This window comes from Anarhichas minor, unplaced genomic scaffold (genome assembly GCF_050575085.1).
Source record: "Anarhichas minor isolate MPS153535 unplaced genomic scaffold, ASM5057508v1 ptg000045l, whole genome shotgun sequence".
NCBI classification, from domain to species: domain Eukaryota; kingdom Metazoa; phylum Chordata; class Actinopteri; order Perciformes; family Anarhichadidae; genus Anarhichas; species Anarhichas minor.
The window spans coordinates 2,716,691-2,729,444 of record NW_027466491.1 but is presented as its reverse complement, the minus strand read 5'-3'; the positions used below and the strand labels follow the sequence as shown (position 1 = coordinate 2,729,444).

At 43.5% G+C, this 12,754-nt stretch overlaps 1 protein-coding gene across 1 annotated transcript; it reads right to left on the bottom strand.

Moving 5' to 3' along the window:
* Positions 1-5,500: 5,500 nt before the first annotated feature.
* Positions 5,501-11,914, bottom strand: cntn1b (contactin 1b). Its single transcript, XM_076111774.1, has 23 exons — positions 11,857-11,914; positions 11,712-11,747; positions 11,455-11,581; positions 11,162-11,343; positions 10,880-10,975; positions 10,583-10,795; positions 10,324-10,423; positions 10,036-10,220; positions 9,701-9,825; positions 9,489-9,606; positions 9,175-9,325; positions 8,959-9,086; positions 8,704-8,876; positions 8,415-8,538; positions 8,068-8,235; positions 7,752-7,901; positions 7,589-7,659; positions 7,230-7,482; positions 7,002-7,123; positions 6,408-6,597; positions 6,196-6,317; positions 5,931-6,087; positions 5,501-5,852 (listed from the first exon to the last, which is right to left on the bottom strand). Exons 1-23 carry the CDS (start codon positions 11,909-11,911, stop codon positions 5,770-5,772), a joined length of 3,129 nt encoding a protein of 1,042 aa, XP_075967889.1. The 5' UTR covers positions 11,912-11,914; the 3' UTR covers positions 5,501-5,769.
* Between the last annotated feature and the right edge of the window lie 840 nt (positions 11,915-12,754).

The following is a 12,754-nucleotide window of genomic DNA, read 5'->3' as shown; positions in this document are numbered from 1 at the left end:
GTAGCTCAGCAATCATACTTTAATTCTATAGAGATGTTCTTAAACTTTAACTTTCAGTTCTACTTTCCATGTCATCTCCTCCCTGTTGGAGAAATCGTCCCTGTGAATAATGATGGTGAGTCCCACCATCATTCTGAGGGTGTGAGGAGGGATGAAGGAGAGGATTTTGCCTCAAGGGCACTGAGTGATGCCACATCATTTTGTGGCGTCTATCTTCTTTCCGTCTCTCAGTATCTAAGTTTTTTTTTTTTTTTTCTAACAGCTTGTTTCCTGTCTATCTCTGTTTCCCTCCCTCCAGCCTTTCCTTCCTGAAAGCACAGGTATCACATTCCTCTTTCATAAGGCCGACATCCATCCTTCACTGCATGGCCTCCTGTGTGACAGCTGAGAGCGCACTTCACTAATGGCTAAAGCCCTTCTTTCCTGTCTACACCAGATACAAGGGCAGCTTTTTAAGCTAAGCAGATATGTAACAGTACAAAATGCATGCATGTTAGCCATTTAACATATAGGCTCTAATCTTACATTCTTTTTCGTCTTGCTCTAGAAATTGAGAGTATTCAACACCAAAGAGCTTCAAGAACATGGACACTTCACTATCATCAATTCTTCATTTCTTGACAATCTTTCCTTGAAATCTTCTGTCTAGAATGTTCTTTTTCACGTGTTCATATCATTTAACAACTAAATAGTTTTTTAGATGCATACTTTGCATTAAAAGTGAAGCACTTCCAATGTAGCCCTTCTCCTTTGTCTGTACCAGAAATGACATGTTCACTTCTATGAATTATGAATAAATAGTTTAGCAGTGATTTTACTTGTAAGGAAAATATGATATACTGAGATTGATTACAAGAAGAGTGACGACTCATTTGGCCTGTGTGCTTTTTACCTGATTGACTAGATAATTATGAATACTGGAGACTGATTCCGAGCAATTAGAGGTACAGACTACCTTGTACTGCTTCATCCTCTTCAGTCATTAAGGATGGATTAAATCAAATCATGGATAGCGGAGTGATAATATGTCATATAAGCTCTGTATGTTTCCCAAAGTCTACAGCCATGCTGGCTGCTCTGTGAGACTGTTCTTAGGCACTATGGTGCATTGAGCTAAATGCTCACAATGACAATGCTAACATGCTTCTGTTTAGCAGGTATGATGTTTAGCGTGTGAGCATCCAAGTACAGCTGAGTATTCTCATATACTGGATAAATAGAAATTCTGACCTATACATCGTCTTGGAACCATGAATGCTTTGACAAGATTCTCTGCCAATCCATAAGTGAAAACTTTGACCTGGGCGCTAGATGCAAGGTCAGAGTACGTCATTAGGGTTCAACCTCTGGGGACCACTGATCGACTAAATTCTTTGGCGATTCTTAAATAGTTGAGACATTTCACTAAAAACATGTCTGGCACTAGAGGAGAAGGCAGGGGATCACTAAAGTAATTATGAATTACCACCTGTGAAAAATGAATGTCTGTATTAAATCTCACGGCAATCTATCCAATAGTTGCTGTTGAGATATTTCAGTCTGGATTGACATTGCCATCCCTAGAGCTGTATCATTCCTGTGGCTAAAAAACTTTGATGTATATGTATATATATATATATATGAAAGAGAGAAAAATATTTTTTTGTTATACACCATCGTAATGTAAGTGAAATATTTTATCCATAAAAGAATAAAAGTAGCCCAGCTGTGGAACGTGCCCCTTGCACTTTCTGTTTACCAATGCTGCTACAGAAGTCAAACAATGACAGCTGCTGTGGCATGTTTTGTATGGACTGCCCATTTCCCAATTTCAGCAATCACACTGAATGAACATCCCCTAAACAAAAGCTGAAAAGCTATTTAATGCAATAAAGGTCCCTGGCTCTGTAGACATACTGCTGTTAATCTTTAATTGGACTCAAAGAGGATTGGAAACAGTTTTTCTGGCATCAACGAAACCAAGCGTCTGGTCCGCCAGCACAAGACAGAGAGAAAGAGAGAGGATTTGCCAAAGCAGACTAGGAGGTCTTGTTACAGGGAGAGTGCAAATCTGGCAGGGGGCTGATGAGCCACACAATAGCACAACCTGTCTGTTGTCATTTCTGAATTTAGACAGCACTGTCAGTTACTGGGTATCTAGGGGATATTTCCACAATGAAGTTTCCCAATTTAGCCAATGGACAGGAAAAACCTTTTCTGTGAGATTATACAATGCTCAGTAAGCAATCAATTCCCCCTCAGTGCCACACAATACAGCTAAAATTGTTTCCTTCAGCCTCAAGGTGCACATTCTCTTTGTTCACTAATAGTGAAAGTGCACCTACATCAACTATCAGCTTGACAAAGTACCACCACCAGAAAGAAGGATATGTGCAGGAGCTATTCTTCACAGTGTAAACAGGGTCATAAACTACCCATAGAAGAGGCAATTACTTCCTGATCTGACACCGCAACCCATTTCAGCCAATCGAACAGCGGGAGGGGCCTCCAATCGTGCTCCTTCAGGCTGCTAACCAGGTTAGCTGCATTGCTAACACACGCCAGCTCTGCCACGCCAAATTGGTCTGGGAGATTTAGTGTGGCTCTTTCCAAACCCCGAGAGCCATCTGATGTTGCTCCATAGGCTACTCCATTCTGTGGGACCAGCAGGAGTTTAGCTAAATAGCTAGCAAGCCAGGGGGCCCTGCCAAATGTATGTGATTTATGGGCCAGCGCAAAGGCTAATGCAGGCTGCTTTGCATATGTCCTGGTTTGGCTCCATTTTCAGCTCTCCCACCTTTGGTGCTTATAGTATTTTATAGCATTAACATTAGTGCTGCAACAACGCTGCTAAATGTGTTCTCTATTTAAATGTGCTGTTGTGCAAAAACACAGCCAACTGGTATATGGATAATTCAGAGAATGGAAAGGGGGTTGAGAGGATTTGATAAAAAATGCAATGGGGGCATGTGAGAGGTGGGACATTACACAGAATGAACCTGCTTTGAGCACCAAGGGATCCAGCTCTATTATTAAATCCATTTATGTGCTCCCACCATCACAGGTCCAACCTGACAGCCAGAGAGCGTCTTCTGATCAAATGGAAAGCAGCAAAGGGAATACCCAAGACGTAAATAATCAGCTGCATTCCACTGCATGATGGGAGTTTATCCACTGTATATGACATCTGGGATTAGTATCTGCGGTCAGAAACAGTGCGAGTTGATTGGGCAAGAATAGGGACAAGTATCTATTATGTAGAATGGCTTATATATGGTATATGTATTTCATTGCATTTAATGTTGTAGCACAGCTTGTTGGATCTGATTTCAACTGCTTTATACATTTTGGACAGTTTAGTCGAAGAAAAAACATATTTCACAACCACGTCATAACTTTTGTTTAAAAAAAAATCAGTAATCTGTAGAGTAGCTTGAAGCTGCAGCTGTCAAATAAATGAAGTGTAGTAAATAAACGACATTTGAAAAGTAGCATGGATGGAAATACTTAAGTAAAGTACAAGTGTGTCAAAACTATAGGAAAACTGTGTCCCAACATGTCATGTGCTGCTCCTGTCCAGCTCTAAGATGTCGAGTTTGCGCGTCTGCACAGTGTGCTGCATCCCACTGTATGAGCAAAGTGTCACAAGTCACTGTGCTGATGCATTTTATTTTGATAGTACGGCAGATCCCAGAGTTTGGTTTGCATATGCATCCTTGATCAGGCGAGTTGACCAAATCACCTTTCTTATTTACAGTAATGGCCCGAGGGAGTGAAGTGCTTCCTGCACACATCTTAGCACACTCTCAGTCAGACCCACCACGAATAAATCCACCCTGACAAAAGCAAGTTATTAGCAGCATTACACGTCTTGCATGCACACTATGTTACTGACTGTGTTATGTCCAAGGTAGCTAACCACAAGTAACCTGGGGATGAGTGCCTTGCTCAGTGGTACCTCACACAGGAGAGGTGTTTTTTTTATCATATGCTTGATATTTCGATTTGGCAAATGCCTGGTAAGGAGTTCCCTTTCACCATAAATCTGACAAAGTCACAGTGGCAAAACAGACACTCTGTTGATGTTTCTGAGATGCAACATTTGGGAAAAAATAACGAAAAACAAAACATATCATGCTCTACAAAAAGCACTGCTGTCTGGAGGAAGACTCACTCCCCTGCCAAGGAGGACTCGCCTCTTTGCTTCGGCTGTGATTGTAGGTACTTGTTTGCGAAGGAGGTAAAATGGGGGAATTGCCAGTAATGAAGGTGGAACAGTAGAGATAAAAGCCTGCCACACAGGGACTACTGTACAGTATGCAAGCAAGCTCTCTTTAAAGCACAAACAAAAACACATGGATATAAAAAGCCCTTTTTTCGCTTTTTGTGATACACCATCACAGAAAATAATGGATATGCTGTCCACACTTTACAGGTAATGAGCAAAATAACCTGGTTGTAGATAATATTGTAGTGAAGCAAAGAATAGCCATACATACTGTACAGAAAACCTTTATTGTAACGAAACTATAGATGATAAAATGTGTATGTGACACTTCAGATTATATATAAATAAACACTATATTGGATATGTGATTGGACCAAACGATACTGGAAACATTGGGTAACGGCATGTGGATATACTGCCATCTGCTGATGGAAATCACACATCAGATTTCAGTTTACTGGTTCTGAGAGAGCTCAAAAAGTCAAGAGGAGAAAAAGATGAACTAAAACCATTGAGACGATATAGATTGTTGTACTCTGTTTAATGATATTGTAGCCTGACATAAAGGAAATGAGCATACATTTAGGTGATTACATAGCATTTCTGTCCAACCCCAGCCTCATGGTTCATTCAAAAATGACATTTTCACTATCAGAAATCATTATTGTTCTTAAAAAGGAAGTTGTCATTAAAGTGATATGGCTTTCATTGGTGGCAATTAAAATGAACATTGGACAAGCATCCTCTATACCGTCACACAGCACCATGAAGAAAACAAACAGAGAATGAATGTAAAAAGTTGAACAGAAATGTAAACGTGATTGTGAAGATTAAGGTTGTGTAAAATATGTAATACACTGTATATGCTCATTGAAATAAAATTGATAACTGATATATGTTCATAAAACCACAGTTACGCATCCTTCTCAGCTCATTCCCAACCAAATACAATGACTATCATACAGTTCTTTACATATTATTAATTGCTCGACCATCTGAGAGATGTATAGTGCTTGTTGTAAATAACATTTCCCCATTCAGTGGGTTGAATTCTAACTTGGTAAGCTACTGTTTGTCCAGTTCACACAGGAAAGAGTGATTAAAACATGAAGGAAGTTGAATTATACAAGAGGAACAGGACATATTGTAGTAATGATAGAACTGTTTTATTCTGAAGGCGTTTATTTCTATCTAAATACACACAGTGTGTGGAGAACTTAGTCATATCATCCAACAACAAGCATCTGTCCTGGCTGTTTTGGTTTTGACTTTGGGGTGAAAATCTAGATTCAACACTACATAGACGTAGACATACAGATTTGACCGACGAGTCCTACGCAGTTCAGCAGCGCTGCTGTGTTCTTCATGTAAGAAGTCCGTAAAAAGTGTTGGGGCCAACAGAAGCAACTTCCTGTGTCGTGTTGCAACACAAAAGATGCATGATGTAGGATCTTGACCAATGACTATCAGTGCGAACAGTGTTTGGAGGTGAAGACTGGATCTCTTCTATCCACAAATTGACTTCCCACAGTCTATTATATACATGTCACCTGTGACGGCGCTTAAATTCCCAATCCCACAATGCACAGCGTCAGCAGCAGCAAAGACACCAGGCTTAGAGTCGACGTGATCATTGCTGCTTTACCTGAGGAAGCAGAAACACTATGAGACAAATGGGCAAAGAGGACAAAGCATATCTATATTTTTATATTTTAGCCCTTACCCTTAATCCTGATCTTCCTGACTGGGCCATCCCCTCCTTCATAACGGCCGCGTACCATCAGCTCATAGTCTCCAAACTGAGGCATGGGGAAGTCCATGAAGTGCCAGCCAGTGACGTAGACTTTCCCATAGATGTAACCTGTCTTTCTGAACATGACCTTCGAGACGAAAAGCAGGGTGGATTTACAACATTGGAATTAGTGTTAGAGCTAATGGGGGGGGGGGGGAATGATTTGGCTTAATTTTGCAAAGCTTTCCACACCCACCTTGTAGTAGAGTGGGAAGGAAATATCGCCAAACCAATCATACTGGATATGATCCCACCACACATACAACCACTGTCCTGTCCAGGTAACATATTTCCACATCCGGGGAGGGTCTGGTGGAGCTGTTAACAAAAACAAACTATTCATCAAGACCACATCTTTAAAATACTGCAGGTGTTTATTGTCCCTAGAGTGCGAGTAATCAGTCTTACGTGGTCTCTTTGTGAACATCTCACAGTGTTCACCAGGGGGTCCGAGGCCGGCTCCGTTGAAGGCACGGACCTCAATGAGGTAGTGAGAGTCTGGCAGCATGTTCTCCAACCTAGTCTGGTTGGTTGTGGCTGAAACAAATATACGGTGTGCTCCCGGCTCCGGATCATCGTACTTTCTCCAGTACTTCACCTGGTTTGCAAGAAACAACATTTTTTTCTTATTAAATGTTGATTACACATCCCTGGTCATATTGTTTACATTACATTACATTACAGTCATTTAGCAGACGCTTTTATCCAAAGCGACTTACAATTCAGAGTCTATGACATTTCTACACCGTAGGCACAGCTACGGGAGCAATTTTGGGGTTAAGTGTCTTGCTCAAGGACACATCGACATGCAACTAGCGGAGCCGGAGCCGGAGGTGGTTCGAGCCGGGGTTCGAACCACCGACCCGCTGATTGAAAGACGGCCCTGCTATCCACTTAGCCACAATCGCCCCCCACCCTGTTTACCTATTTATCAATATACTGTATGCAAAAAAAACACTTTTACACATTTTTTATATAGCTTATATAGTAAAAGCTATGTACCTGGTATCCCTCAATGTATTGCTGCAGGCCTGTACCAGTGTCGACCACAGGCAGCCACCAGACCAGAGCTTCAGTGGAGGACACCGGCCTGGCATAGACGTCTGTTGGAGACTCTACAGGTACTGAAGTTGGACAAATGGATGAGAAAAGAAAATATGTTCGTCAAGTTTAGTTCCACCATTTTTTAAGAACCATAAACCGGAATCCAAACAAAAACAAAGTCCTCACCATCTCTTGGGTAGTAGATGACCGTGGTGAGGCTGTATGGTCCGTCTCCTTTCACATTAAACGACTTGATCTTCACCTGAAACTCTCTGACCTGGAAATCTTCCTCGGTGGGAATGAAGTAGGAGTCCCTGTGAACATAACGCCTGGTCTCGGGGTCTGAAATGGTCTCGTACCACCAGTCGTAAGCATCATGAGGCTTGAATGCCACAATGTAGCCAAACTTTTTGCCGGAGAAATGCCAAGGCTCCACGGGCTAAGGGGTCAGGAGTGGAAAGAGAAACCTCTTCAATTTAGCAAACGTGCTGTGTGTAAGTATTTTTGGTATATGATTAAGTCACATGAACTGAGGGCTTACTTACAGTCCATGTGATGACGATCTCGCCATTTCTACCTCCAAAACCCGCCACATCAGTGGGAGAAATCACTGGATCTGAGTAGACAAAAGGTCAGTAAGGTTTTGTTGTACCCCATGCCTTTACTGACTAAAATATGTGTCAGGAGGTATTAGTATTCTCTCCTTACCAGCATCCCAGGTTTTGATCTTGAGGGAGGGGATGCTGGCCTCTCCGGAGCCGTACTCGTTGGTGGCGATGATCCTGAACTGATACTCCAACCAGGGGTAAAGGTCCGTCACTTCTGCCCTCTCCACATTGCCGTCAAGAAAGGTTGGAGCTGAAGGAGACACGAATGGCTTGTCAAACTTAATCATGTTACATTTGCTCTCTCTTGTTTAGGTGCAAGTACATTTTACTTGCAGGTTGAAGCAATCAGATCGCATTAGGTCACAATGCTGGATTCAGAGCGAGTTGGCCCTCTACTGGCAGTGAGCAGTACTCACTGGTGCTGGCGTCCTTCCAGTCGTCTTCATTCAGGGCCCAGTAGTGTCTGGTCTGAATGGTGTAGGAGAGAATGGGGCTGTTGTGATCCGCTCCTTTAGTCCACAACAGCTTCACCCATGTGTCCCCAATCTCTTCCACCCGGATCACACCAGGAGGCCCAGGAACACCTGGATCAGGGAGGAGAGGCACAGGAAGAGAAGGTACAAATGTAGATGGTCAGCTCTGCTCAGTTTTCTGTTCTGCCGTTGCTCAGGAAAAGAATATCTACCAAACAGCTCAAATGTAATTAAAAATCTAAAATAAGCTCTGCATCCATGATCCTGAGGCGAAACATGCTGGGACTGACCTACAACCTTGAGGTCAGCGTATGCAGTGTCGCTGTCCACCACCGTCTGAGCCACGCAGGTGTAGCGACCTTCGTGCCAAATCTGGACATTCTTTATTCTCAGATCACCGCTGCCATCTTCACTCTGCACAACAGGAAGTGAAAACAATGACATAAAAGAGGAAGGGAAAGAGTGAGGGCTGGAGACAGAACTATATATCTGTCATCAGCTGACAATACCAGTAAGGTGTCAAGTGACCTATTGTGAGTGTACGATGTTAAAGGAGGCTAGGATGAAACATCACCCTACCATAACACGTTCGTAGTGTTGCCACTCAGAGTGAAAGTCGATGACCCTGAAGTCTATGGCCCAGATGAATGTGATGTCCAGCATGGGGTCGTATGAGGCGGCGCACCTCAGAATCATCTCATCGCCAACCTTTACCTCAGTGTCTTCAGGTGGTTCTGTGAGGCTGGTAGCCTCTAAGGAAAGGAACCAAGTTCACTGTAAACGTTTACTTTGCTTAAATATGTGCACGTGTGAAATATGCACGTGTTCACGGACCTGTGATGGTGAGATAGCCAGAGCTGTTGGCCTTTCCCCTGTCATTCTCAGCGAAGCAGGAGTACACACCCTCATCGTTGATGGTGGCGTTGAGGATCTCCAGACTCCCATCAAACATGATGGAAATCCTAAAAGTGAACACAATTCATTTAAGCTGCTTGACAGTGGGTGGGTGACCCACTCTGTATGGACTGTTTAATGCTAATGTCGACTGACCGTGAATTGTTAAAGAGGAGCTCTTTGCCCTTCGTCCAGGTGTACCGCGGCCTAGGAGCAGCTCGGGGTTTACACTCGATCATCACGCGGCCATCTTTAGCCCCGAGAAGCTGCTTCCTCACAGGGTTAAACTCAAATGTGGGAGCACAGGCTGAAGGGAGATTATAAAGTGTATATTTGTGTTAAGTCAGTGTCCCAAATTTCATGAAAACTTCTAGAAAAACGGGATTTATATTATTGTGATAATAATAACACAATCGTGCTTCGTAATATTTAATAAGTCAATGAGAGCATTGCTTCTCGAGAGGTCTCACCGATGACTCGCAGCTCAGCGTTGGCGTATTTGATGCCCCAGTAGTTCTCAGCAATACACTGGTACATTCCTGAGTCATCAAAGGTGAGACTGGAAAACTTCAACTCTCCCTTCCCGTACTGGAAAAACACACACAACCCAAATGCTGAGTTGATAGCATGTATTCCCCAATTTCTCTTAAGGAATGTGACTTTTATTTCAAAATTTTTTTACCATATATCCATCTTTGTACCAGCGGATGAAAGGGAAGGGCTTCCCTGATGCCACACAGCGCATGGTGTGCTCTGAGCCGATGTCGATCTGAGTGTTGTTGATGGTTTCTGCCCACTCTGGAGCAGCTGAGTAAATAGAACAGGGGAAAAAAAAGGATTACATGCAACACAATATTCCAATGTATGCACCACAAACGTGTCACTTGCTGCCTTACTGCTGTCCAAAAGACCACTGGTGGATTCAGCTGTAAGTAATAATCTCTATACTAAGTCTACATTGCAGACTGCATAATACGATCTCCTGCTGGCAAAGGATACTCCAATGAAATCACTTACACTCCACATACAGCCAGGCCTTGTACCAGTCCTTTCCTTTAGTGTTGATGGCTTCACACTCGTATGCTCCCACATCTTCGTACTGTACATTGTACAGATGAAGCACCGCTCCTGATTCACTGATCTCATGATTTGGCGGGAGGTCTGTGGCATCCACCTTCCTCCAAACAATATGAGGGATCGGGCTGAAAAGACACACAAAGAGACTAAACCAGTGCCTTTCGTGACAGCAAGTATCTGACGTTCCTCGTCAGTAGACTTAGCAAAAACACAAAAATGAAAACGTACTTTCCCAAAGCAAAGCACTCCAAAGTAATATTAGAGGCCAGCATGGCAGTAGTATCTGTGAACTTCACGCTGATGTCTGCTGGGTATTTTCTCTCCTCACCTGAAGCAAAGAAAGTAAATTATATCCAAATTGTTCAATGTCGCAAATCAGAAACGTTTCAACATGGTGTGCATGTCTTTTTTTGTATTGTTTTCTTTCTAAATTCTGCTCTGCAGCATATGTTAAGGAGATATTTTTTCACAGCTGTTGTCTGCTAACCATCATCAGGGGGTAAAGGGATGAGGGGGATGAACTTGGAGAAGACACTCTTCCCGGTGACGGGGCTAGAGACAAAGCAGGAGTAGTTTCCTGCATCCTGAGCTTCCACTTTGGAGATGTACAGGTTCCCCGTCTTCTGGGATACAAACCGCCGGCGGTCTGTGTACAGGAAAACTGGGAACTCGTTGAAGATCCAGCGGTAGGTCACCTCCTCTGAAATGGAAAAGACAGACGAGTTGTCATTGCTATCTTCACAAGACTGGCTTTTCAAAAGGAGACGGATAGACCTCTACGTACGTGGCCAGGCTTTTGGAGGGGCACACAGCAGAACAGCACCCTGCCCTTCTTTGACATACACTGGGTCCCTTTCCTCTTGAGGAAACTCCTCCACAACTTTACGATGAGGAATAAGGAATAAATGGGAATTACAAATGGTGAAAACAAAAGCTGTGACATCCTTGTGTCTTCTGTGACACCAAGAAAAGACATTTTTTTTCCAAAGGCTGGACCCAACAACATCAGAGAACAACTTCAGACATTACTACTGCCCTGCTGCACCAGCAGGGTTCACGTGCTCACATCCAAACTTGACCCTGGCCTCCTTGCTGATGACGGTGCCATATATGTTCCTGGCCACGCAGACGTACGTCCCGGCATGTTTCTTATGTCTGGGGTTTGTAACAACCAGGTTCCCCCCAACAAGGCTGTAGTACTCGTCTGGCTGCTCCATCAGCTTGATTTCCCAGTTATCACGGCGCCACCTAGCAGTGATTCAACACAATTGTATGCGATATCAACACTACTTCTGGTATAAACACTGTATTTCTTTCCGGTGTGTATACTGTATAGAAATCTTCTGTAGTGCGTGTAACCTGTATGAAGCAGGTGGGTTTGCTCGTGCCCTGCAGTTCATGGAGATTCTCCCATCTGGTGAGTCTTCAGTGTAGACAACGTCCACTGGCTCCTCCTCAAAGATGGGGCCATATCCAGTAGCATCATCTGGCAAAATTGTACAGAACAATTAGCTGAAGTACTCATTTAACATCACTCACGATTTGTGGTGACATATATGCAGCTTGCCCTGTTTTTTGTCCCAACTCTTTTGGACAACAATTTACCAGGAACTCACCTCCAAAAATTCTAGGCTCGCCAAATAGCACCGCCACTGCAAAGGCAGAAAACAGGGTCATGTCAGCTAATGGTGTGCAGGGGTTACACTTGACTTAATTAGTGTGGGTAAACGGTATATCTGCAGGCATCACAGGGCCTCTTACTTGTGAGGGAGATTGAGGAGGAGAGGGCCAGGAGCAGTAAAGCAGCGGACGCCATGACTGTCAAGAAATCCACTTACTGCAGACACGTGATTTAGGCGGATGGCCAGAGGGACACAAACAAGACGTCAATGGACAGGACATGAACTGGAGAGGGCTGAATAAGAGACAACAACAAAAGAGGATGTCAGAAACAGAACCACTGTTATTTTTTTATGACAATAAAGGATCTCCCCTCATTGTGGATTATTAAAACACGTGTGCGACCCTCAAGATATAATACCTGACTGATGACTGTGCATGATTTTTCTTCACCAGAAACCGGGTGCAGAACTAGCTGGAATCCTCCCTGAGCATATAAATGATTCGGGATGTGAATGACTCAGCAGAACACTGCAAAAAGCCATGCGGGGTGCGTGCATATGCAGAGACACACCGGCCTGTACTGTGTGTGCGTGTGTGTGTGTATGTGTATGTGTATGTGTATGTGTATGTGTGTGTGTGTGTGTGTGCACGCTGACACACATGGGCCGTCTAGGAACTAACACAGGGTAGCACTGCAGCACCTAGACAGCTCCTGCTACGCCGTCACACATGCTTACACATCAGTTCCGCAGGATGAAACAGCAGCACTGCTGTGAGTATACTGCAGTGTTTCGACTCTCACTGTCAGAGATATTAATAGAGAGAAAAGGTTGGAGGAGGATCATGGAGATATAAAGCAGGATTGATGAAGATGACCAGGGTGGGGGAGGGTTGATCCTTGTACTGTGTACACCCGTAAAGCTCCCATTGGAGAATGTAACATTTTTAAATCATGTTACACTGCAACATCAAACAAATCTTCATCACTTGTGCAATATGCACAAACTTAACATTTGAGGGAAAAAGAAGGTTTGGT